This window comes from Nanorana parkeri, unplaced genomic scaffold (genome assembly GCF_000935625.1).
Source record: "Nanorana parkeri isolate BGI_ZX_2015 unplaced genomic scaffold, ASM93562v1 scaffold746, whole genome shotgun sequence".
Taxonomy (NCBI): domain Eukaryota; kingdom Metazoa; phylum Chordata; class Amphibia; order Anura; family Dicroglossidae; genus Nanorana; species Nanorana parkeri.
Genome location: NW_017307014.1, coordinates 623,875 through 650,482, shown reverse-complemented (window position 1 = coordinate 650,482; position 26,608 = coordinate 623,875). Strand labels below are relative to the sequence as shown.

Below are 26,608 nucleotides of genomic sequence, written 5' to 3'. Positions count from 1 at the left end.
AAAATATATATATTTTTATTTATTCATTTTTTATTAAATGTTTTTATTTTTTAATTTACTTTTAGGGGCTTTGGGGAAATATTAGGGATCTAAACAGACTCCTGATATTTCCCTTTTTAAAATAGAAAAAGAGATTGAAAACACTGAGTCCTCAATCTCTTTTTTTGCATCCCCAGTTATCAATGAACAGGAATCCTCTGAGTGTTCCTGTTCATTCATAACATAGTATGATTACTATAACCACAATTATGAATGAGCAGAGCAGCGCCCAGCGGGGAGGAAAGACAGCACGGATGTGCCTATGTATCGGCAGGAAAATGGCACTTTAGCCAAAAGTGCCATTTTCGGCCGATATGTTTTGGCTGCCGATTTATCGGTGCATCCCTAGTTTCTACCTGTGGTGTCTAACAGATGCTTTACTATTAATGTGAAGGAAAAAGCCCTTTGATGTAGATGTTACCCTCCCTGAAGGACATTTCGATTGTTAAGCACTGTGTATCATAATTGCCATTTAAAAAAAAAAAAATATGTGTCTTAACCATTTTTGTTATCCTGTGTGACATCTGGGTGGTGATGATCTCCTGTAGCCTTTTTGCAACCACATCCTACATGCATTCTCTCCAGCGATTGCAGCTTGTCATTTTTGGGGCCAGGTTTCCTGATGGTGGCAACAGTGGCCGGTGCCTGCATAATATACATTATTATAGACATTTGTAGTTTTTATTGTAATCCCGGGTAACACGGTGGCTTCACAGAAGCGCAATTAGGAGACAGGGAAAGAATGTTCCATCTGTTCTTGTTAAAGGGTGACAACGAAGATCTTCATGTCAAGATCACAAGGTATTTTTTTAATTAAAATTTTTTTTTTTTATTTCGGTCTGTGTTATTGTTAAGCTAGCCATACACCATAAGTTTTTTCTCATTCAGCCTACAGGGCTAAATGAGAAAAACTACTCATAAAATCTAAAAGCTAAACAGCGTGGATGAGGAATCTCCACTGACAGCTATTGTATTCTGACAGCCAGTGCCACATCTGTCAGAATGCCTGTACAATTACTTCAGCTGATTGGCTGCACCCACTGTTCGGCTGACACAGCTACTAAGGGATTGAATTTCAGCAAATTCTGCAGGAAATGGGCAAAATTCAATCCCAGTATGGCCAGCTTTAGAGAGATGTCCCCTCGCTTCCTGTCCTGGGGACAACCTTTTTTACCAGACAGAAAGTAAAGGAATCTCTCAGACGGAGCCTCCAATGGCAGTAATCCCTGACAGGAATTCAAAGCCTTTTCCACTCTGTCCAAAATAAATATTGGCTATATGGTAGATAGACTTTGAAAGATACAAATCCGTTGGCTATGCATGCTCTGAACGAATGGCTATATATAATGACGTATATTCATGTAATGAAAGAGACACACGATTCAGTAACACAGATATGAACTGTTTCTCCGAGGCAGTCAAGTGTCTTGACTAAGGTGTTAACTTCCCTGAAGATTCTCTTTTGTTTTTGTTGTAAGTCAATTTTTGAATAATCTCAGTTTTTTTCTAATCTACATTCACTCCAGACGCATGCATTTGTACGATCACAGGCAAGCCTTATCCACATTTGTCTTTTGGCTTATGTGTGTATCCCTATGTCAGGAGTGGGCAACTCTGACCCTCCAGCTGTGCTTTAACTGCAAATCTCAACATGCCTCTGCCTCTGGGAGTCATGCCTGTAACTGTCAGCCTTGCAATGCCTCATGGGACTTGTAGTTCCACAACAGCTGGAGGGCTAGACTTGCCCACCCCTGCCCTATGTTATATCACACACAGAGCTATAGTAATCCCATAGGTGATCCAGTACAAAATTAATGCTAGGCATACATATGGTCATTTTCTATCAATTTCCATCCATCAGTTTTTGATCACAAAAATAATCTTGCCTTGATCCGTTCAGTTGTTTTCCAATCAAAAGCTGATTTAAGGTCAGTGTAATTGCTAGCAAGTTGTTTCTGTGTGACAAGCTTTAGAAAGCGAATAAGTTCTGTATAACCTATGGAGAAATGAGTGATATGCATATGAAGGATATATTTACAGTTGATGTCTTTAATCTTGAACAATAGACAAGTTATTGATATTTAAAGGAATGTCTTCTGCTGTTTCAGTAATGTGGAGCCAGGAGTATTGAAACGGATCAAGGAACTTTGGCAGTAAGTTGGTCTATTTACACTGACTATGGTTTTTAATTGTTCAGCAATATATCCTATACTTAAAAGCTGTCCGAGATTTTGAAGTATGCTGTGTTCATCATTCACTAATATCCCTTTGGTATAAACTACCACCTAACTTCTTCTGGCTAGTTCAGAGTACTAGACCACCACTGAAGGTATGGTGAGGTGGACTGAAGGGAACCAAAACAGACCCTTCAGTGTTGCTGTCAAATATTGGATTTCCCTCTGCCCAATACAATATAGTCTAATATCCCTTCCTCACCAAATTAAAGGCAAAAGGAAGCATTTTCTTATTCTGAATTCCCCGTGATCACTTGCACAGACTGTACATTGTAACTTTCTGGCAATTCACAGGAGGAAAGGCAGCAGTAGGAGTCTCAGGTGTACAAGACAATCTGAAAACACCAACTCAGACTATAAATGGCTACTGTAAAGGAACAGGAATTTACATGACCTGATCATCTCTGGGCCACCAGATTAGTACAGATACGTTCGTGTGTAATGTCTAAACTAGAACGACGCTGACCTTCTGCAGAGAAAGTTGAAGCCTTTTTCAAGTAGAGTGCTATGCTAATACGTGTGTTACACTTATACATTACTGAGCATACGTGCATTTAATATGGAGACAATATTTGACTGTAGGATATATAACTATATAAATAACAATTCATAATTTGTACTTGGAGATATTCTCAGATATATAGTAGAAACACAGCCTAAATATAAAGTGATTCACTTATGTATAGTTTTTTAGTGGGTTTTCACCATTGCAAAATAGGAAAATGATGTCTTCTATGATGCTGAGTTTTGGCACAGAACAACCTATAAGGTTACAGTCACATGAGCAAATTTCACTCGGAAGGCCTTATGCTGCCAATGGATTATTGTATTTACTAACCAGTGCTTGATAATATGTTGTCTGTGTTCTAGGATGTATATGACAGAGCTTCAAAAGAAGGACTCCATGTCAGACATGAACTCATCAGGTCAGTGTGGTAGTGCTGGGCTCTATTCCCTTTTATGTGATCTTTATGCATGTGTGCAGGTCTCCATATCTTTGAATATGATAAATAAATATTCCAATATCACATTATTTTAATGCTTTTCTGAGGTCAGTGTAACCCATAAAAGATGGCCATCATCTGGTGTTCATTTCTGGAAGCTGTAAAAGTTCTGGGGCAGAGCTGACTTGTCCATTGCCATGCCCAATGATATGCCTCCCCTAGCTCTAACACAGCTTCTGGAAATCACACAGTGGCAATGCCCAGTCTGCAGTGCCAAATGGAAGCCTGAGCTGTAACAAGAATCATGCACAAAGGACTTGGGTTAAAGGACAGTCAGGGTTGTAAATGTGTCTTCTGAAATATGCTCCTTTGTAACAAGCAAGAGATAGCCAAAGTGATGGCACATGCACCAAGCTGGCCATTATTCTCTGTAGTTGTCTTTTTGCACATGCACAATATATTAAGGAGCACTGGGGTGCTGGATCACAAACTGAGCAGGTGTTAAATATTCTACTTTATTGTTAATTCAATATGTTTTGCACTGTAATGAAAAACCAATTATAAATCAAACACCATAAAAAAAATGTGAGAAGGCCGGGTATCGGATTAGCATAAAAAAGTAATCACATGTATATAAAATGTTGATGTATGTGCATAGGGCCAGCGATGGCACCAGGGTGGGCGTCACCCGGTGCGGCCATTGCACATTAATAATGACGTCTGTGGTGTGACAGCATCACGCATGCGCAGTGATGTACTTCACTGCCAGCGTCCATCACCAAGATGGGGAGGAGATATTAACCCAGCGGGATCAGGTATGTTGCCGGATCCCCCAGTTTCTCTGGTCCACTGAGCACTGGTTTTGGTATCCTGTTTTAGGGTGGCTCCTTTGCGTTGCAGAGTTATATTGAAGCATCCTTGAGTGTGCTAATAAGCCGTGTGTCTCCACAAACACAGCAAGGCAACGCACTCCTCTCCTTCCAGATCCTCCTTTTTTCAAGCTAGTAGATGGGCAGCTGCTGGAGACTGTGCTGTCCCTTGTGATTGTGTACTAGACAGGAATTCAGTGAATTGGAGCTGAGAAAGTTGGAGGCAGCTGTTTGGAAACATGATGACTGTAAATGTTTGGGCAAAAATGTCAGATCTACTTTGCTGGACAATGTATTTATTTGACTGGATTCATTATTGAAAAAAAAGGTTTGAGAGTTTAATACGATTTTAACTTCCACTGGTGAGCCATAGATATAGCAAGGGCTGTATTATGTCTGAGCCCTTATCCAAGATTGTTGACGGTGAGATAGACCGATTCTAATACAAGTTGATTTTTCTCTTATTTTTGTCTTTAAATTAGATATTTCGCTTACTCAGTTACTTATGATTGCAAGTGAAGAGAAGCTCGGTGAATTGAAATCCCTTGCAGAGCAGTGTCTTGATCTTAACTCATATGCCACCCAAGACATTTCACCACAAGCTAGAACATTATGGAGTACAGAGATAAGAAACAACAAGGTAGCACTTTGGTTATTTTTGTACATTTAAAGCCTAATTGAACCTTCAGTTTATATCAGCTAAATACATTCCAGATGCATCAAAAATGTGTTCAATCTCTTTCTAAAGCAGCCACAGCCTGTTTAGAAAAGCCTGGTTGGAGAGCTCTTGATCAGATTCAGCAAGGGGCATGTCAGACAACACAGATCACTACGGTCACACTCTGCAGCATGAAACTTTTTTTTGCTCACATTTAATAATTCACATTTTAGGCCTGAAAATTACCTAATTATACACCCCCAACCCCCAGAATTATATATTTCCTAAGAGCTCAGGCCCTGTAAAACAAAAAGGGTGTCAGTTGCAAATTTTTATGTTGCATAATATTAGTGCAACTCTTTATCAAGCCCAAAACTTTATAAAAAAAAAAACCAAATACACAAGTTAATTTTAGTGCCCAAAAACACAATACCCAATTTTTTGGTAAATGATAAAAGATGAGGTTGTGCCGAGTAAATAGAAACCCAACATGCTAAGCTTAAAAATTGCGTGCGCTCATGAAAATACGTTACGCTAAATTGTCCATAGATTGTGCCCTTTCCCTGCCAACGACGTAAGGCAATATGGCAGAACACCAGCGCTTCCAGCTGACCACCACAGTATGCCTTACGTTTCTGTCTTTTACCCTTCTTCTTTAAGCTCATGGTTGCTTCAGCAACCTTGAGCTTATAACGGAAGGGTCTCCCCGACGGTCTCCTGTAAGTTAATAGCTGCCCCCCCTGCCGCCGCAAGTTCTGAGGCTCTACAGCTCTCTCCTCAATTCTCCTGCTGGCTCCATGCTCAGATCTGTGTCTCTCCCCCCCACCCCCCCTTCAATCCCTGCTGCTCTCCCCTGCCTGTATCGGCAGAGGCAGCGGGGACTGAAGGAGACACAGACCGCTGCAGCCAGCAGGGGGGGCGGAGGAGAGAGTGGTGATAGGATGCCAAGTGGTGAGGAGAGCTGTTCTCAGGATGGAGAGTGGGTGGAGCTTCACTTCCTGTTCATTCACAAGTTGGGACATAGTGAGCTCACTATGTGCTCAGTTTATGAATGAACAGGAGAACTCAGTAAAGAGGCTTCCTGTCCATTCATAACTGGGGGGAGTACTAAGCCTCCTCAAATTGTAAATGAACAGGTAGCCTCTGTACCGAGTACTCCTTTTATTCCATGCTGAAGCTGCCGAAAAAAAAGAGATTGCGGACTCTGAGTCCTCAATCTCTTTTTCTATTTCAAAAGGAATTTTTGGAGAATGTTAACCACTTCCGGGCCTTTTCTTGGTGTCATTTTAAACAGCTGGTGATGGCTGTTCAGGTACAAGCGATCCGGCGTCTATGCAGCCGCTGGATCGTTTGTACAGATCGCCGACATGTGCTGCCCTGGGTTCCGCTGTCACCTGTGCCGGGCCCGGAAACCCTCATGGCGGGTCTCCCCGCAACAATCAGAGAGAGATCAGCAGTCTTCCAGGCGCTGATCTCTCCTCCGATCACTAAGCCAGAAGTGATGTTTATTGCATCACGTCCAGTGCCACTGCGCCTACGTGCCAAAACGAAAATTGCACTACACATATCGCCGCGAACGTCACAGTGAGAGCAATAATTCTATAGCCATTAATCACTGTTAGTACTAAATTGATGAGCAGTAAAAGCTTTTAAAATGTCCCCTATGGGAAATTTTGGGTATTGAAGTTTTTTGCTGCTTCACCGATTAACGCGATTTTAAGGCTTGACATGTTTGGTATCTATTTACCCGACGTGACCCTGTCTTTTATATTTTACCAAAAAAAACTACTGGTTTGATAAACATTTGCGCAAATACCATACGACATAAAAAATTGCAACTAGCATTTTTTTATTCTACAGGGCCTCTGTGTTTAGAAAATATATCATTGTTTGGAGGTTTTGAAGCTGTTTTCTACCAAAAATTTAGATTATATCATGTGTGTGCAAATAGTAAGAAATTGCTATTCCGGACAGCAAGTGGTTAACTCCAAAATAATGAATCTTATCCTTGCAGCAAGCAATGGGATAGGATGCACTCCATTTTGGTTTACTTTCTTTAAATATAGAGCATTTGATTTAGCTTGGTTTATGGCGTACTCTGATGTGTTACTGTATCCAGTTATGCGTGATATGTGGGGTAGTGTTATTTTTTTGAATGGAGATGTCAGGCAGGTTGTCAGCAAATGTGGTTATTTTAATCTGCCGATTTCTCAGTGAGGATGCCTTCAAATTCTAGTAATGTATAAAGTAGGTGGTCTGATGCCAAGTTAAATAAGATAGGGGATAATAGGCATCCCTGTTCTGTGCCTCGTTTTCTTAGTAATGGGGTTGGAGAGTTGCCTATTAATCAACAATTTGGTTCTAGGGCCTTTGTAGATAATACTCCTATATATGTTGTGATGGTATAGCCAAATGTTCTGGTCAACAAAGTGGGGTTAACTAAGTGCAATTCTGTTTTTTAAAGTGCTTTCTCTGCCTTTAGCCTTATAATGTTGTGTTTTGTGTATTTACAGAGGAATGACCACACTTTTTCAATTCCGATAAATTTGCTCCTTATCCCTCCAGAAGAAGAAGCGGCTCTGGAGCAGATGTCAGGTACACTTAATAGGAAACTCACCTTAGATGCAATGTCATGCAGGTCAGCAATGCTTGATCTTGCCTCGCCTTCGCCTTGCCTTATATCATCAAATGTTGTTTTACTGTGGTGCTGAACAATTATTCCTCTTCCTCGCAGCATCAAAGTAGAGATATGTCTGTTGTGAACATAGTGTTACTTCTCAATGGTTAGTGTGTAGTTGGTCCAGTGCAAGTCACCAACTTCACACTGGATGAAATATGTGCTCACCTGTAACCTTAACTACAAATATCCCATTTTGACCAATCTGTAAATAACACTTTCTTCCACTCCAACACCTGGTTGTGACTAACAGATTATGTGGATTGGAGCGACATTCACCATATTTATTCCCACAGCATTTTTTATACAAGTAATTCTGAATTGAGAAAGCTGGACGGATGTCCAGTGAAACGTCTTCAAGAAAAATACAGCAAGTCCAGTTGCCTTGACTTATTTTTTACAGATACTCCTCAGTGGTAAAATATTAGGCCTCATACACATGGTAAAAATTGCCAGCTGCAGCAAGAATCCAGCATATTCCTGCGGCTGGATTCACAGGTGAATGCGGATAGTTGCAGCCACTGAGCCTGTACAAAGCAATACCAGGCTGACCGCAGCTGTCTGCCAGTGTTTGGATGTAATTGGCCATGGATCGATTTCCTGCGGTTGGGGACACGTGATCGCCTCTGGAAACAGCTCGCATCTGATAATCCGTGCCTAACCACAGATGTGGTTGCTTAGTACAAATTAGACAATGAACATTACCACCCTCTTTGTATTTTTACCATAATGCAATCTTTTAATTAATAACTTATTAGTGCATATAGCAGAATGAAAGTACCATGTGAAGTTACCACATGCCATGAAATATCTGAACATCTAATGTACCTAATGTATGTGTGTGCCTGATGTCATACGGGTAATTTTTCAGCAGCAGTTTAATCGCTGCTATAAACCGCTAATGCCAGTTATTGGTAGCTAACGATTTAATAGCTAAAGTTGCTGCCAGTTTGTCCCTAAGAAAGGATTTCTCCCTGCTGAGGTTAAACTAGTGATACATCATTAGGTTGGCATGCTCTGCTTTACATCACTCTCATTCAGTGATTGGCAGCCAAGCCCTAGAGGCGACTGCAGAGCGATAGTCACTGGCAAGCTTGTCGCCAACATGAATCACTGCACAAACTCAATCACTGAGCTACCGATTTCTGTAACACTAGCAAGTTAGTGATACTATAGAAAATAACTCATGAGAAATTGCTTTGTATTGTATTGTATTGGTGCTTCTAGTTTTCTAAAGGATTCTGGGATTCTGGTCATTTTAACAAGCCAGCAATAATTTCCTCTGCCCAATATGAACTATTCAGAACTAAAACTCTGTCCCCAGTGACCCAGTTATTCCCTTATTGGGCACCGTCATCTTGACCAGCATAGAGAACCTGAAGCCAGGTTGTCAATCCCAGCCTGTACTTCAAAGACACCTGTGCCCTTCCCATAACATCAGATGTCACTGCTCTCTGCTTATGTTAGCATCCAGGTTAGAATTACTGGAGATGAATATGAGGGATTAAATATTGACTTTCCACAAAAGTTATAATTCGCATATTACAGGTGAAACTCGAATAATTAGAATATCGTGCAAAGTTCATTTATTTCACTAATGCAACTTAAAAGGTGAAACTAATATATGAGATAGACTCATTACATGCAAAGCAAGATAATTCAAGCCGTGATTTGTCATAATTGTGATGATTATGGCTTACAGCTCATGAAAACCCCAAGAACCCCAAATCCACAACCTCAAAAAAGTATAATATTGCATGCAATCAATAAAACAAGGATTGTACATAGAACAATATCGAACCTCTGAAAAGTACAAGCATGCATATGTACTCAGTACTTGGTTTGGGCCCCTTTTGCAGCACTTACTGCAATTACTTTTGCACGATATTCTAATTATTCGAGTTTCACCTGTATAAACAAAAGCATGCATTTAAAACCGCTGATGGCGCAGATTATGAGGATACCACAACGATTGGGTAATGGAAAGGTTCATTTTAAACATGTCATAGCCCACCTAAAATTGAATTGACTTGAGCTTTAAATAGGGAGATTCTGTTTTTAGCAGACTACTGTTCTGAGACTTAAAAATAATGTTTCCTTTTTGTTCCAGAGTTCAGACCTGATGTTAATTCTGCCAGTGATGCTGATATTTCTTCTGAAGATTTGGACCATGATGGGTCGGATTCATGTGAGTCTATGCACCGGGCTCTGACAACTTCATGCTCTATTTTAGCGGGTTGCTCTTGCGTCCTATCCTCCTAAGGCTAATTAGAGATTCTGTCTGAAGTTTTATGCTGTACACGAGCGGGCTCATTGGAGATCAGCTAATTGCATAGTGGTTTTCCAATTCTTGGTCAAGCTATTTTTAGACTTATAGCAATATGTGCTTAGACCTGAATTGAACTTGCATGCCTATCACACCTGTAAAGCTTCAGTATGGAAGTGGTGGGCTCCCAAGGTAGTGTTGCTCTGCAGGAGGAAAGGGGTGTACAGAGGTGCAGACCTAAATGTAAGAGATGGTTTACTCATACTTGGTCTTGTGCTTTGGCTCCCCCATAATAGGACGTACTGAGTATTTGTGACAACAGGCAAAGGAGTGTTTGGCAGGTGAGTATAAGTGGGTCAAAGGGTGGGCTAGTAAGAGACTTTGCCCTGAATGTGATTGTCTTCAACAAGAGAGATTTAAGTATGGATATCTAACACATTGTATAACTTCCTGTGACTTTAGAAGACTGCGCAGTCCTGCCCTGCATCATACAATGAAGTCTTTTGACGTCTTTAATTGGACATCGCCAACAGATGTGTAGAGCTAGGTTAGGAGCTTTACAGGGGTATTCACAAAAGGGTGAAGAGTCTGGAGAAGGCAGGAGAAGGGAACCATCTAGGACAACATAGCTGAACTGGAAAGTGAGCTGAATTGGAGAATATTTCCAAATCAGCTATGTTGTCCTAGATTGTTCACTTCTCCTGCCTTCTCCAACCTCTTCACCCTGCATTGAATAGCCCTGTTAGTTTTCAATATGATTGTGTATTTTTTTATTTATTCCAATGTTTAACTTTTAAGTGATTTTTTTAATTAGCTTTTTTTTATCTCATTTTCATATATTTGCAATTGTGAATATAGCCAACTAGAAGGAGTTCTCAGTGGTACTTTGCAATTACTTTGTCCCTCTTAACGTGAGAGAAGATATTAGCCACACAGGGAGGGCATGTTTTTCAGTGTGTCAGCCATTGTGAATAGTTTTGCATTGTGAGAATGAGCAGAATAGCATTACCATTGAGTAGCAATGCAAAGCCAAGTTTGCAGATATATTAGGCAAATATGACTGCCCTTCCCCCATGTAAATGTTTTTCAAGTTAAAAGACTATAGATTCCTATTACCTGAACATCTGCAGGCAGCAGTGATACATAAATATATGAGTCAATTTTATTGCTTTGTAGTAAATCACTTTCCATCAGTTACAATTTTTGTGGTCTACCCAGACATAGGTCTGGGTAGGATTTAAAATGTTTTTTGTTTGATAGTTCCAAGGTATATATTTTAGGTTGATCATTTCTTTTTATTAAACATCATTATTTGCTATGTAGTGTTATCCAATGCACTGCATTATACAAAATGAGAGTTGCTGGTAAAGTCCTGGTCCACCTTTGTTACCATGTTTCATATTACACCCATGTTTAGGGTACACAGCCTGAAACATGGTCACATTCCCTAACCCCCAACCATCAAACTGCCCTTCCCCAGCCTGAATTGTGGGGTTCTTTTGCATGCAGCATTTTGTTTTTTTAAACTCCGTGTGGCTTTGAATGGATCTGGTGGATTACAAGTCTTATCTACCACCACGGTAGAGAAACTTGTAGGTCTCAATGGGGAGCACAAGTGCGATGACATCACTGTACATGTAGTGCATTTATTACTTCCTCCAGCCCCACAATGGTAGGTTTATACACACCTGGGGCTAGGGAAGGAGTCTGTAGGAGCTTGTGCAATGCACCTGCAATGCACTGATCGTGCTTGCAATGCTCTGCAGGCCTGAATGAAAGAAATTCATAAATGGCAATTGTTTCCTTTTATCAATATAAGGGCATTTTTTTTATATATAAAGTGGACAATGCCTTTAAAAGCTGCAGTTTGGTGGATTGTAAGTAGGGATGCACCAGTTTTTTGGTATCATGTACGAGTAACAATATTTATATTTCGCTACTCGCCGATACTGAGTACTGATACCGGTACTTCCGCTAGCATGGAGCCGGCTTCCCGGCCAATCAGGAAGCCGGGGGTGAGTCATTAACCGGCGCCTGGCTTTCTGATTGGCCGTGAAGCCGGCTCCATGTTCCCTCGCAGCATTACTGGTCAGAGGAAATCTCCCTCTGACCAGAAGTTCCGGTATCGAGGGTAGGTATCAGAGCATTTGGGCGAGTATGAATACTATTATCGGTGCATCCCTAATTGTAAGCATATCCCAGTAAAGAGAATAGCTGTGATGATGCAATAAAGACACCCAGCCAGTGGTGTTAGTTTGGCATTAAATTATTTTGACACTTCATCCTCAGTGACTTTTGTTTTGCAGATCTACTTTGGTCCTCTAGTCTACAACACACATAGTTGCAGAGCAGCCACCCCCGGGGAGTCTGTCTCCCTTTGGATATCAGTGTATACACAAAAACACTGCACTATATTTTTCTGTATCCAAGGTGCTGGTATACATACAAGAAAACATTGAATAACCCTTAAACATAGTCCGTAATAAGAAAAACAGAGGCTGCCATTGCTAAACTCATTTTAAACATACTAGTTGCCAGACTGTCATACTGACTATGACTTCTTTACTAACTGATTGGGACACCTTCCTTCCCACTGGTGAAATGGGTCTCCCCCCCTCCCCCCCCCCATAGGCTAACTGCATCACCTGGTGAATTCTAGCATTATAGCCCAACCTTAATGCTGAGATGCAGGCTAAGCAAATATCTTCTAAATACAAGAGGCATGGTGTTCTTTGTGTATTCCTTCCAGATCTGTACAGGTATCCTTCATAAAACATTTTCTGCATTTTTCTTCTGTGCAGGGGTTTCCTATGATAGAGACCGAAAACTTCTGCTCTCTCTCTTGGTGCAGGGTGACAGGTCTTGTATCCACCCCCTTGTAGTTTTCTGCAATCCACTTGTATGGTAGGACCTGCTGGGTCTCACCTAAAGCTCTGCTGTCTGTACAGGCTTTGCGGCTCAGTGATAGTGTCATTGCTACTTTTGCAAGGTTAAGCAAAGGCATTTAGTGCACACTAAGTTGAATTCGATCATTTGTGGGTATTGATGAATATAATTACATAAAGGTTTTTGGGCCCAGAGTTCAGCAGTTTATTATGATGAAGAATTATTGGCTCCCTACAGGTGATTTTACTCATGCACCGATACCGATACTAGTATTGGTATGGATACTAAGTATTTTGATAAGTACTTGTCCAAATGCTCCCGATGCTATCCCAATACCGGAACTTCCGGTATCAGGAAGCCAGCTGGCGAGTCATTACACGCTGTCCGGCTTCCTGATTGGCTGGGAAGCCGACCCCATGCTCCCTCGTCGCTTGGTGACGAGGGAGCATGGGGCTGGCTTCCCGGCCAATCAGGAAGCCGGGCGGCATGTAATGACTCGCCACCCAGGGTCCTGATTGGCCAACTTCCCAACCAATCAGGAAGCTGGGCGGTGAGTAATTACACGCTGCTCAGCTTCCTGATTGGTCAGAAAGCCGGCTCCATGCTTCCTCGTCACCTGGTGAAGGCTTCCTGGCTAATCAAGAAGCCAGGTAGCGAGTCATTACACCCCACCTGGCTTCCTTAATGGGACTTCTGGTATCGGTATTCAGTATCGGCGAGTACCTAAAAAAAGACATATTGGTACTCGATACCGAAAAATCGGTATCGGTGCATCCCTAATATTTGGTTATGCCAGATGTTCTTTATGGCATTACTGTGGGTATTGAAACTGCTGAAATAATGCCCCATGTGTAGACAGCCTTATCTTAAAGTGAAATTGTGCTTACTGACCTCCATCTATCTTTGTTCATAAATTAATGTAGGTCATTGATCCTTGAATTGTATCTACAAATTTAGGAAGACATTTTAGTCTGCTTAAAAAAACACTTCTGGTTAATCCATTTGCAGCTCAACAATATAACAGCGCAGTATCAACGCTCTCCCAGGAGCCTATGGAAGATGCTTTTTACGGTCAGCCAGGAAATCCCTGGAACAACCTGCCATCTATTTGTGTCAGTGGCTCTATAGGTTCTGGTAAGTAGATGAGTAGAACTAGGAACAATATAGGGATCTGCCTATGAGTATATGTTAAAGGAGAACTATGGGGCTAGGCTTTTCCCCATAGTTCTCCTAAGGGTAACGGAGGACACAAACTAGCGTCCTCCCGTCACCCAAAGCTCAGTAATACTGAGACGCCGCAGCCGGAACTGATCCCAACAATTATGTCTGGATCCACCCAGCTGCGTGAGAGGCAGAGCCCGCTGTCTATCTAGAGGCAGAGCCAGCTGTACCCGCCCCCTCCCCCATCCGTTCCGCCAGTCAGCGCTGGAGGATCGGACAAGGGAGGGGGGAATCCAGCCCCTCCCATGTCACGGCTCTCATTTATGATTAACTCTAAACTGACGAGGTGTAACGGCATTTAAAGCATTCCTTATCGATAATTTTGGGTACTTTAGTCTTGCGGGTGTACTTAGTTTTGAGGTCTGTAATATTTGGTATTTATTTACATGAGACAAACTCATCATTCATTTTTTACAAAAATATTGGGGATTATAATGTGTTTCTGTGTACCAAAATGAATTTTAGTGTATTGTTTTCCTGAATATCTAGATTTAATACACAGTTGCACAAATATCATACTGCATGAAAATGTTTGCCGCCTTCCGGGACCTCGTCCAGTCCTCCCCCAGCCAGGTAAGACATCCCCCGAAAATAAGACCTAGTGTCTTATTTTGTGCAAAAAAAAAAAATAAGACAGTGTCTTATTTTCGGGGAAACACGGTATATTTTTATCCTATAGGGTCTCTGCTTTCAGGAAATATATAACATTATATAAAAACAATGCCAAAAAGGCAGATTTTAAAGTGTGTGAAAAATGAAACAAATGGTCAGGCAGCAAAAGAACAATGACTCACCCCTGTGCCTCCATGGCTCCTTTAAACCCTAAGGCTGCATGGAAATTTCAGCTTCAGCTATTGAGCTTTATAAACAACGGGAGAGCCTAGAAAATATTTCCTAATGTGCTGAGAGCTCCACCTGCTGGGTGGATATATACATATAAAATATTCTAATACCATATTTCATATTTAACTGACTAAAATGTTTAAAAAAAATGTTTTTAATTTCAACCATAGAAAATATGTTCATATCTGCCGTGCACTTTACATTACCAAAGACAATGTTTTTCCTGGGACCTGTTTTGTTCTGTGGTAGTACATCTATTTAATTCTGAGGGTAATTCAGGCAGGCCCTCAGTCATCTGAAAGACTACACTTGAAGCTGAACTCCAGGCAGATATGAAAGATACAAATTGATACAGCTAGGTATTCATTCATAAAGTATTTTGTTATGCAAGGAGTTATGTATAACTGCTTATATTCATATAAGTTATGAATTTGACATATCAGCTTCTTACTGTCTACTGTACAACCAAACTCAGGCTAGGCGAGGTAAAAGGAGCCAAAGGGAAAAGCAGAAAAGGAACATTCAGGTAGGAGGATAGAGCAGAGTGACTGAGAGATGAGTGCATCAGTCTGCTGCTTCTCCTTGTACTCTGCAATCACAGGTTGGGGAGGAAGACTTGTAATTGTCTTTCTCCCCCTAAAGGAGAACTATGAGGTGAGTGCTTTTCATAGTTCTAGCCGACCTGTGACAATGAGACTGTCACAGGTCGGCTCAGTAGATCGGGAGGTGAGCGAACATATACCGGCGTTCGCTCACCTCTCCATCCTGTCACGGCTCTCTGCCGTGACAGGGAAAGGGCTGGATTCCCCCCCTCCCCGCTTCGATCCGCCAGTGCTGACTGGCGGAACGGACGGGGGAGGGGGCAGGTACATCTGGCCTCTAGATAGGCAGAGCCAGCTGTCACTCACGCAGCTGGGCGGATCTCGACATCGATGTCGGGATCCGCTCCGGCTGCGGCGTCCCGTTACCCTAAGGAGAACTATGGGGAAAAGCCCTGACCACATAGTTTTCCTTTAACAGTTAAGCAAGTAGTGGAGTAGCCCCACTGCAAGGGTTAATAACTTGGCCCAGAGTTTGGTAATAATAAATGTTTTAGAATTTAATATAGGGGGAACTGTTTTTTTTAGCGCCGTAGCGCTGAATACTGAAAAATGGCCTGGATGGGAAGGGGGTTTAACACCCCGGACTTCAAGTGGTTAATACTTAAAGCCGAACTCCAGGCAAACTGCTAAATACACAGAAAAGATACAGCAGAGAAAGAGTTTTTTTTAAATCTGAAATGGGTTGTATTAATATGATTTCACTTGTTGTTAGGCACATAATCTTAAAGTGATATTAAAGCTTAATTTTTTTTTATTGTTTTAAAAAGGAGGCCCATACCTTTTTAAAATTCAGTTGTTGTTTTAAATACAAAATGTTCCGTTCTTTATTCTCTAATGGGTCCCTGCAGCGCTCTCTCCCCCACCCCCAACCACCCCCTGCAAGGGTGCCACCATCAGCTAAGCAGCTGCTGTGGAGGCACTCATGCGTGCTCGCTCCCGGCCGTGCCCGCAAGTGGCTGTGTCCGTCCATAGACACGCACAACCCTGCGGCAGGCCACGCCCCTCCTCTCGGCCCAGCGGGTTGATTGACAGCAGAAAGAGCCTATGGCTCCTCTGCCCTTAATCTCCTCCCCCCTCCCCCCCCCCTGCAGCCAGGAAGTTCGGACGGAGGATCGCTTTGGGGACCGGTAGCGGTGACAAGCAGCACTGACAGGTAGGTCTGGGGGGACAGGGGACACAGTAAGGTACTGGGCGTTTTTTCCCTTAATGCAGAGAATGCATTAAGGGAAAAAACGCCCAGTACCTTACTGTGTCCCCCCACACTTACCTGTCAGCGCCACTTGTCACTGCCACTGGTCCCCAAAGCGATTCTCCGTCCGAACTGCCTTGCCTTTAGTGATCCTTTAAAAATACTGTAAAGTTAAAATGTGAAATATTGTATGTAAATAAATAAAATGTTTTTTTAAAGGGGTTTTCCTGTCTCATGGAAAAAGTGTACTGTCAGTTAGTGGTCCATTTATTATTGTTTGACTATTTTTATTTATTTTTTAGTTGCCTCTGACCCTTTCATCACTCAGCAGAACAATGAGAAAGATCCAGCTACAGATTCAGACAGCACCCCAGATATACCTCACTATCATCATGATAAATCACTGAGTGGCTCATCTGAAAGCCAGGATGAGACTACGCCACTGAAGCCTTCTAAACTACTATCCCACCAGATACAGTCTGAAGCAAAAATTTCTCCAAGCACAAATCAAACACGAGCTTCAAGTAGTGATTCTGATCTCCTGTCTAGTCAGAGGAGACTTTCAGACTGTAGCCAAAGCTTGCTTAGCTTAATACCTCTTGTCCAAGGCTCCTCAGGTCAGATACACACCTCTCCACAAAGAAAAGCAGCCTTGGAGAGTAAAGTGCCATTAAGTCCCATATCAACGTATGGTTCAGGAAACAATCGTGATTATAAAATTATTAGAAACATTTTCCCAGCAAATGGTAGAAGGCACATTGAGACCTGCCATAGCCCCAGAGAGTGGAAGGCAATGAAGAGGAAGCAAGCTCCAGAAGATCTAGATCCCATACGCTCTGACCAAGAGCAACAAGCAGCAGTCCATCCAGAAAGGCCAGACTGTGCAGCTGCTGTGATGTCTTCTGAGTCCACTGCAATCAATGGAACTCAGACAGAAACAGATAGCAGTACTGAAGAAAGAGCTAAAACAACTAATTATACCTGTATGTATAAAAAGCAAACAAGAAGAGAACAGGTAAATAAAACGGCAAGCACTGACATTGCAGTAGCATGTGCAACAACTCCAATCAGAAAGAAAACACTGCCACATAAACCCTGTCTAGAATTTGTGACCAAACCAACAATGAAGGCGCCAGAAAACTCTGAAAATGCACTGCCTGCTGCAGACTTACCGACAACAAGCTCTAAAGATCCTTCCAGTGTATCTCATGGACAGACCTCTGTTTTTCAGGCACCTGTTCTAGAAATGAAGAAGACAAAAATGGTGAGGAGTTCTGTTGTCTTTCCTGCAATCATATTTTGTACCATTCATTCTAACTCCGGGTGTAAAATTCAAGATCCACACAGTTTGTATCAGCGAAGAGCTATACATTAACATTGTATGTTCTCTAAATCAGAGCCTGATAAAAGCTTTTCCATTGAGGGACACAGGAAGTCTTTACCCTTGGGCTGACCGCCCAGATGTTACAGCGGTTTGAGTGAATCATGAACCTTTCACAAACCGTCATTACAATTGACTCCTTTGGATTGTCCTGGACACGCCTGAGTGTTCACAGTTAGAATCTTAGACTGGGGTGTCTAAAGTTTCAAGGATGCTTTCACAGGAATAACTTTAGACACTCTAGTTCTGGAGACATCCGCGGAATGGCTCTGCATGTGGTTTTGGTTATGAGAGCCTATATCTCAGCCATTGATTCTCTTTTTCTCACCCCATAAGTGTGCACCAGCTTCTCATTCCACCATCTGTAGATTATTTTGGCAGGCCATCATTGAAGGGCTGGGTTCCACTCTTTCCTTTCAAAATCAGACTCTAGATCTGTGAGTGCTTTTTGCATCACGCAAATGTTTCACAAATATGTAAGGCTGCCATGTGGTCTTCTGTTCACACATTTTCTAATCAATACCAGGGGAATGTTTTGGCCTGATCTGATGCTAGCTTCTGTTAGTGTTTGCGGTGTTGCCCATCCCTCATTTGGACTGCTTGCAGAAGTCCCGAAAGTTTTCCTGTGTCCATCAATAGACAAGAAAGAAAATAGGGTTTTTGTGCTCTGCGTAAAATCCTCAATGGACTCCCAAGAAAAAGATTTTCTGTGAGTGCAAACATCCTATTTTATTATATTTTTAATATTTATTATTATTATTTCCTCGGTTAGTGAGAGTTGCTGTCTGGTGATCATGTAATAACCCCTCAGAAGATATGATGCATTGCATGTTAGTTGGTTGTTCTGTGCTCTGTGTTCTGTATGAACATCACAGTCACAACTTTACATATACTGTGTGACAGTGTAAATATGTCCCAAATTAAGTTACTATGTGACTTCTTAAAGAAGGGAAAAGCTTGACTTTACTCCCCATAAATTATTTAAATAATCCTTTATTTGTACATCACAAGCTCCCCTTCTGAGATACTGCAGCTCAATGTATGAAGGTGTGAGGCAATTCTGGAATATGTGTGGCCTGCTGCTAACTGAAAAGCTACAGGCTTCTGAATCAACATTGACAATGCTGATGACCACACTCGCTGTAACTCTCTCGCTGTAATCTTCTCGTCCCACTGTAGTACATGCAGGCACAGTTTACTTAAAGGAGTACTATGAGGTGAGTGATTTCCACTCATCCTCATAGTTAGAGCCGACCTGTGACAAAGAAGCTGTCATAGGTCGGCTGTATCGATCGGGAAGTGAGTGGAAACATGCACCGATCCCTCACTTCCCGATCGTCTCCCTGCAGTGAACGATGACTGTCAGTCACCGCTCCCCACAGGGATCCCCCCCTCCGATCCACCAGCGCTGAGTGGAGGAACGAACAGGGGAGGGGGCGGGCACAGCTGGCTCTGCCTCTAGATAGGCAGAGCCAGCTGTCACTCATGCCGCTGGGTGGATCTCGCCAATATTGTGAGGATCCGTCCCGGCTGCGGCGCTCTCAGTATATCGTAGGCAATAGCCCGCGATATACTGAACTTTGGGTCACGGGAGGAGGTTAGTATATGTCCTCCTATGACCCCAAAGAGAACTTTGGGGAAAAACACTTACCCCATAGTTCTCTTTTAAGCGTGACAATGCTGCTTTGAATGTAGAAACAATGCAGCAGCTTTGTCCCCTTATCACATCAAGCTGCATAAGGTGGACTACAGTGGCAGGATCAATGTATTTGTGCCAAGGCAGTCCATATTCTTTTAATGAGGGGCCGTAGTTCTTTTTTAACAGTTCTATCCCATTTATTACTATGAATCACATATCTCTTAAGCTGACCGTACACTATGCAATATGAATGTACAGTCACCTTTAAATCTAAACAACTACGTAGTTCAGGGGCCCGCCTGACGGAATATACATTGAATGGATTATTTCAGTTTCTCTTTATATTACATAGTTTGGGTAAATTCAAAAGAAATTGTGCAATCAGATTGTATATGACCAGCTTAATAGAAGACATAGAGCGCCTGATGTTTGCTTATCTCTTAATGTCATAAACAATTCTAATCTATATTAATTAAAGCGAGAAATTGGATTCTTCAACCCACATACTGTACATATTTCATATATGCATTTGTATATCTGTTTGTATATAAATATAGTAAACAAAGTATTTGAGAACTACACAACCGTTAAAGGGTTTGTCCAGGCAAGTCTTCAATGGATTATCCACATCAGTAGGTGCTCATGTGCCTGTTGGTTACTGTGTAAACCTTTTATCTGACCTGATCTACAGTTCCAAATACTTAAGAGAATTGATGTTTAGTTTAATCATTAATTTTTTATGTAGCAGCACTGAACGTTCACACTGATCACATGATCATTCCTTTACAAACACCCAAGGCTGCTGAAGCATGTTCCTCTATGTTTGGATAGCTGTCATTTCAGGTGTTCTGATACTGTCCTGTGTGTTTCAAAATAATTCTGATAGGTTATTTAGACTCTATCTAAAATCAGACTTGAAGAGTGTGCACATGACTCTGCTTTTACTTGGACCGGCATGAATGATTTCATATACTTTATAAGGTATCAGGAAACGTCCACGCACTCTTCCTTATATTGTAAAGCGCTGCGCAAACTGTTGGTGCTATATAAATCCTGTATAATAATAATATTACATGAACATATGCAGCTGGTATGAAAGGTCTCTGGGCTGTGCTTTTACATTGAGTCCATGCTGGTATTTGTAATAATGGACCGAAGTCCCGGCAGGCAGGAGTGCAGGCCTATTGTTTTCTATGCATAGATCTGCTCAGGAAATTCCCTTTCCCTGGACAATGAATACTGAAAGCATGTTACAATGTACTCAAGCACATAAAAATGCTCCACAATGCATTATAAAGCTGACATATTAAAAATGCATGTGTTTTCACATTTAGATGTGTAAACTCTAAAACCTCATCTATAACAATATACTATACTTCGTCAATAACGAGCTCGTCTGAATCCTGCGAGCACCCTTTACGGCCCCCTAGAAAACAACTAGATTATCATTTATGGCCATTAACATTTTCTGAACAGATACTAGGTAAGCTGACTGCTGGGCTTAAGTACAAAGTTATTAACTGAATTCAGTTGTTTTTTTTAAAAATCAGATAGTTTATTGATTTTTCAATAAAAACATTAGTACAAATAAAAAAAAAGAGTAAACAAAATAAAAAGGAGGTGCACATTTGAAGAACAATAGCCACATGTCAAACAGTACAGAAGTATTATGTATACTTTATACCTCTCGCAGTTCACATCTGCTGGTGTAGCTCTAGCAGCACATATATACCGAGTAAACCCAGGAGGATGGTACATATACAGGCTGTTTACTCATGCGCCTCCTGTCCACGGGAAGACAGTCAGTTGGACCACATAGAAGCAAATTTATTCTTATTGCCTCTCTGCTGAAAAGTGACACGTTCATAGTCAACCATCCTATCCATTTCACTAAGCCATAGCTCCAGTGTGGGGGGAGAAGTAGAGACCCACCTACACACCACCAGCCTTGACGTAGTGAATAGTGCTCGTTTAATGGCCACAGTCGTATGGGAGGTTAAATCCGGCTGAATCATGAATGCCCAGGATGCAAACAAGTGGGGAATTAGTTAGTGAGGATTCAAAAACAGAGTTAATGACGCCCAAGACCTCGCCCCAATACCTTACTAGCTTAGGGCATCTCCACAGTAGATGAATTAAAGAAATTCAGGTGTGCGACTGAATTCAGTTTTAACCAGTTGTACACATTAATCAATCAAAATAAAAAGCGCTAAAGGTATTAAATAATTGTGTTTAAATAATTGTGTATAAAAAGTGGAAGATAGGTTTTCAGGCGAGTCGGCCTGGAGCCTGTTAATGTATATGAAAGGTGATTAATAAACCAATACAAAATTGCTGTGATAAAAATAAAACATAAAAACCAATCAAATTGTCCAATAAAGTCATATAAAAATCCTGTGAAACATCAAAAAGTGTTCCTTATGAAAAAAAATACGGTGAACCCTGTGTATAAACAAAAGGTATCAGTGTATTTAAGGTGGTCCGAACTGCCCCTCTCGGGTGGGTACTCACCAAATAGAAGCTGATCAAAAGAGTTCTTAGTGAGTAATAGCGTAGTTGGACTTGAGCGCAAACGTGTTCTCCACGAGTCCCGGCAGACGAACACTTGGCTTTCTCCCCTATATTGCTGGCTATGTCTCAGGGATGAGGAGATCGATCCTTTTAGACGCGGTGTTGGTAAAGTGCTTTGTCGTGGTCCCACAGGGTTTTAGAGACGAACAAAGAAGAGAACCTTCATAGCGTAATATGTAAAACCATAAACTTTTATTCCAATACGGCTCACAAGGCAAAAAAATCCGGCCGGCTAGAGCAGCTCAGGAACAAAACATAAAAGTCTCGTGTCTAACAAACTTGCATCTGCCCTCCTTTGACGCGTTTCGTCATGTGACTTCCTCAGAAAGAAGGTAGAAGATGTTGTACACATTGCCCCCAAAATAATTTTATTGACGTACCAGGGTGTACATAGTGTGCACTGTCCTTCTCCCCGCCCCACCTGCTGATTTTTATTTTTTTTATAATTAAACTGTTTTTGTTTCTTCATTTTGCTCTTTAATTTTTTTTTTTTTTATAATTAAACTGTTTTTGTTTCTTCATTTTGCTCTTTAATTTTTTTTTTTTTTTAGTGTCGCATTAAAATAAGGCACAAACTTGAGAAAAACCTTTATTTCATTTGTAAATGATTTTGCAGTGCTCTGTATAAGAATCATCATTTTAGTGCAGCTTTAAACGGGACAAATTATAGCCCCAAGAAAATGCCACACACCACTCTTTCACCATGTATGTAGTTTATTTCATCCTGCAGCCAGCATGGTGTAGCCTCCCAATGCTAACATGTTTCACCCTTAAAGGCTTAGTCGTGGAGACACATTATTATTATCATACAGGATTTATATAGCGCCAACAGCTTGCGCAGCGCTTTACAAAACTGAGGGAGACAGTACAGTTAACAGTACAATTTCAGTACAGGAGGTAGGAGGGCCCTGCTCGTGAGAGCTTACAATCTAATAGATGATAGAATAAATAATTTTAAAAACACTGATCAAAGTAGAAAAAGTGTTTGTTTTTGTTTTGTTAATTTTTTTTTTTTTGTCTGTGGATTGCATCCAAAATAAAATAATTTTGGCAAAACAATGCTACCAAAAGAAAACCTTGTTTGCCCTAAAAATGACATATGTGAATAAACAGGAATTGCTTTGGACCAGGGGGAGAGGGGGGGGGGGACAGGTGTGAGAGCTAAAGAGGTTAATAAATATTTGCCTAGATTTTGAATAGCACTACAATATTCATTAAATAATTTGCTGTATCTGTAGCCTCACAGACAATATAATCATTTTCTGTTCCTAGACACACTATGACGGCAAGCCCTTCCAGTATAAGTACAAGCCTCCATCTGCTGACCTTTGTACTCGGGTGAACGCAGTGCGGTAAGTGTCATGTTATGAACTGTTGTTGATATTTTTTTTTCTTGTGGGAAATTCATTTATAACTGTTCCCGCTTGATGTGGTTGACACAGAAAATTCTGTTATCACTTTGTGCAGTTAAAGTTTTGGTTTATCCAGTTTGGACAACCATAGAAGCAGAGAGTCTCCGGGGTTTAGCAGTGCTGCAGTTTGATGAGTGTACATCATTTAGGCCAGATATGAATTGTTCATGCACTTTGAAATAATGTGGCAGTACAGTTTTCTGCACTGCCTTTGCTGCCGGTACAGCAAGGGAGTGGCTTGGTAGACAAGAGGTGGGGCTTAGTAGAAAAAGGGTAGACTGGCACATTTTTGAAAAGTAAGGTGACATTTCAGGTGTTCTATGGAGTCTGTCTGTATTATAGACATGTCATAAGAACTACTGTTAATAGTTTGCATCATTATTATATTTGTGACTAGCGTGGGGAAAAATAAAAATTGGTGACCCTATTCCCCTCGACAGAGGTCAATTATTAGATCAACTTTTGCGGAAGGAACATGTTGGGATTACCTCAGCTGAATGGGGCCAATGAGCTGCCAGCACCATTCCTTAGTCTGACAGCGGCCGGCGCTGCTGTCAGAATATAAGGTACACAGCAGGTGATTCGTCTATCCACACTGTTTAGCGTGGCTGGAGGAGTCTGTTATACATTTTTATTTTTTATTCAGCCAGCAGCTCAAGCGAAAAAAATATATACAGTTGTGTGTATATATTAATAATAAAAACCTTCCTTTAAAAACTGCATGTTGCATTTACTTGTGTTATCTTTGACTAATATTTACATTTGTTTGATGATCTGAAACATTAAAGTGTGACAAACATGCAAAACAATGAGAAATCAGGAAGGGGGCCAACACTTTTTCACACAACTGTAATTGTGTATAGCCAGCTATAGACAGTTGCCGCCCAAACGGGTGTATCTAATGCAAGATTTCCTCATAACTTCTGTTTCTGTGACAGTGATAACATTTTGGATTGACATCACTTCCTGTACTGATGACCGTGGTCACCAGGACAAATAGAGGGGTAATTCTCCCCTGCAGGGGCACAGACAGGAATAAAAACCTGGCATGGATCTATCCCTTCTTTATTTATTCCACAGTTAGAAAAACGTTTCATCTATAAATACACTACAAGATTTATTTTGTATGTCTTGTTTTTGAAGGATTTTTTTTCCCCCAAACCGAACATCAAGACTGATGCCACATGATAATATTAAACAGGTTTTGTCACCATGACTTTAAAAAACTAGAAGACTATATCATTCCTTTTCTCCCGAATGACCTGCACATCACAGATGCTGCAAAAGTGTCAGCGGGACCACATATGTAAACAAAGGCTTTCATCAAGCCAATCACATTGTTTGTGAAAACAACAATGACCTCCTCACATTCTGTAGTTATTCTGCCAGGTAGCTGTTATCTGGAGGCTGTGGAGATCTAAAGGAAGTGGAGCCTGCACTCCACTTTCAAACCAAACTAGCAAGGACTGGCAAATTTTACAGCATGCAAACATAATGGGATCTTGCTGAGGATCAAAGGATATTGGCTGGAAGCCATGACTCAAATATAAATAATGTAAAAGAATGGAAACAGTGAAACCTGATATACCAAACCCCGAAGAAGCCACATACAGTGTTCAGTATCAATAGAGGAAGCTCTAGAAATATATTTGTCATTTCTTCCAAAAGGGCTGTCTCGTGGGGACACTTGTAGGTGTTGCCGCACCTCCTCTTGCATCATCCCTATATACACAATCGATTACCATTCTATCAGGGAGAACAGAGCCACTATAAAGGCCCCAGCAAACTCACAGACTTGAATAACTCATTGCATTGATTTTCCACTGGTCTCCCGGAAATAAATAAAAAACCTTTACAGCATCTGCCAAAATTAAACACTTGCTTTTAGATGATGCTAATACCTAACATAGCAGCAGTAGGGGGAATCATTTTACATTTTATCTGGTAGTAGCAGCACTGACCAAAAAAGCCCCAGAAATAATATAGCTGAAGTTGGGTTGGGTTGACAGAGACCTGTTTCTTCAGTTTTTACACAATTCTTAGCACAAGGTCATATTTTCTATTTCTTCCTTCTGGATAGGATGCCCGCAGACCTGCATCAGTGGGCAGTTACGATTCTTTCTGAAGCCAAGAAAACCCATCCATAGGATCTATCCTGTTGTTTCTAAGGCTGAGAACCACTTCACCCGTCAAGGACGAAAACAGAAGAATGACTTTGGCTGGCCTTAGCTGAGCAGACATCTTACAGAGAATGATGGGCAATGATGTTTGCTTTTCCTCCAAAGCATCATCTCTCCGACTGATGAGTGAATAAAACCTAAGTACAGTGACATTTTGCTTCCTTTATGTTCACACGCATATTTTCCAGCAAGTTTTACAGTTGCTTTATATGGTTTGGACAGTTTGAACTTTTTTCTGCTTCTAGGGAATCCATGTACAACCTGATGCTCGCCTGATTGTCACAAGCAGTAACCAAAGCAGTCACATTGCTTGTATAGATGCGGTCATATGGCCACCGCTAATTGCCTCTGGCTGTTTTAATGTTTCTTATAGAGTACTAGGGGCTCTATATGTATGTATTATACTACTCTATAAAGGCCTGTGCCTACTGGATATCCTTGTCTTTATAGAAAAAAAAACCCATAAAAATAGTTATTACAACAACAAAAAAAAGCTAAATACGTTCGAATAAAATAGCTGCAATACCCTTTGCTCATGATTACTTGCACTGAGACAGATAAAATGTGAGTTTGGCTCAATGAGTCTGTTGTGGATTTTCAAAACCTTTGTGACAAACTTGTTAGTGATTTTATGTGATTTCAGAGCAGTGAACCACATGGTAAAAACAGGATACATGATGTAAGAGTCAAAGAATGACCATGGCATCGGTACATCCAGTGTGTGAGCATAAAATCTTTGGATCATTTTGTTTTGGGAATGGTTTTCCTTGCTTCTGTTGACTCCTTTATAAACAGCCAACAAGTGGATTAAGGAAGAACTTCCTTTAGGTACCCTTTACTTGCTTGTGAACGTGCAGTCATGTGACGGCTTCCCTCTTCAGTGTTCCGTGTGCTCGGGCAGTAGGCAAAAAGCATGGGTGCGCATCAACTTCACCTCTATAAGGTACACAGCCAGGGACTAAAATCCCTTATGAATTGAGCATTGCTGCAATGTCAT

General features: G+C 41.2%; 1 protein-coding gene across 1 annotated transcript in view; it reads left to right on the top strand.

The window, feature by feature from the left end:
- Positions 1-25,618, top strand: part of ACD (adrenocortical dysplasia homolog) — a 41,582-nt gene extending 15,964 nt beyond the window's left edge. Inside the window, exons 6-14 of the mRNA XM_018564342.1 lie at positions 2,148-2,192; positions 3,144-3,199; positions 4,569-4,726; positions 7,258-7,339; positions 9,532-9,609; positions 13,582-13,707; positions 16,731-17,692; positions 23,292-23,371; positions 25,512-25,618. Coding sequence (XP_018419844.1) covers positions 2,148-2,192; positions 3,144-3,199; positions 4,569-4,726; positions 7,258-7,339; positions 9,532-9,609; positions 13,582-13,707; positions 16,731-17,692; positions 23,292-23,371; positions 25,512-25,578 — 1,654 coding nt within the window. The 3' untranslated portion in view covers positions 25,579-25,618. The remainder of the gene's footprint in view (positions 1-2,147; positions 2,193-3,143; positions 3,200-4,568; positions 4,727-7,257; positions 7,340-9,531; positions 9,610-13,581; positions 13,708-16,730; positions 17,693-23,291; positions 23,372-25,511) is intronic.
- The last annotated feature ends 990 nt before the right edge of the window (positions 25,619-26,608 follow it).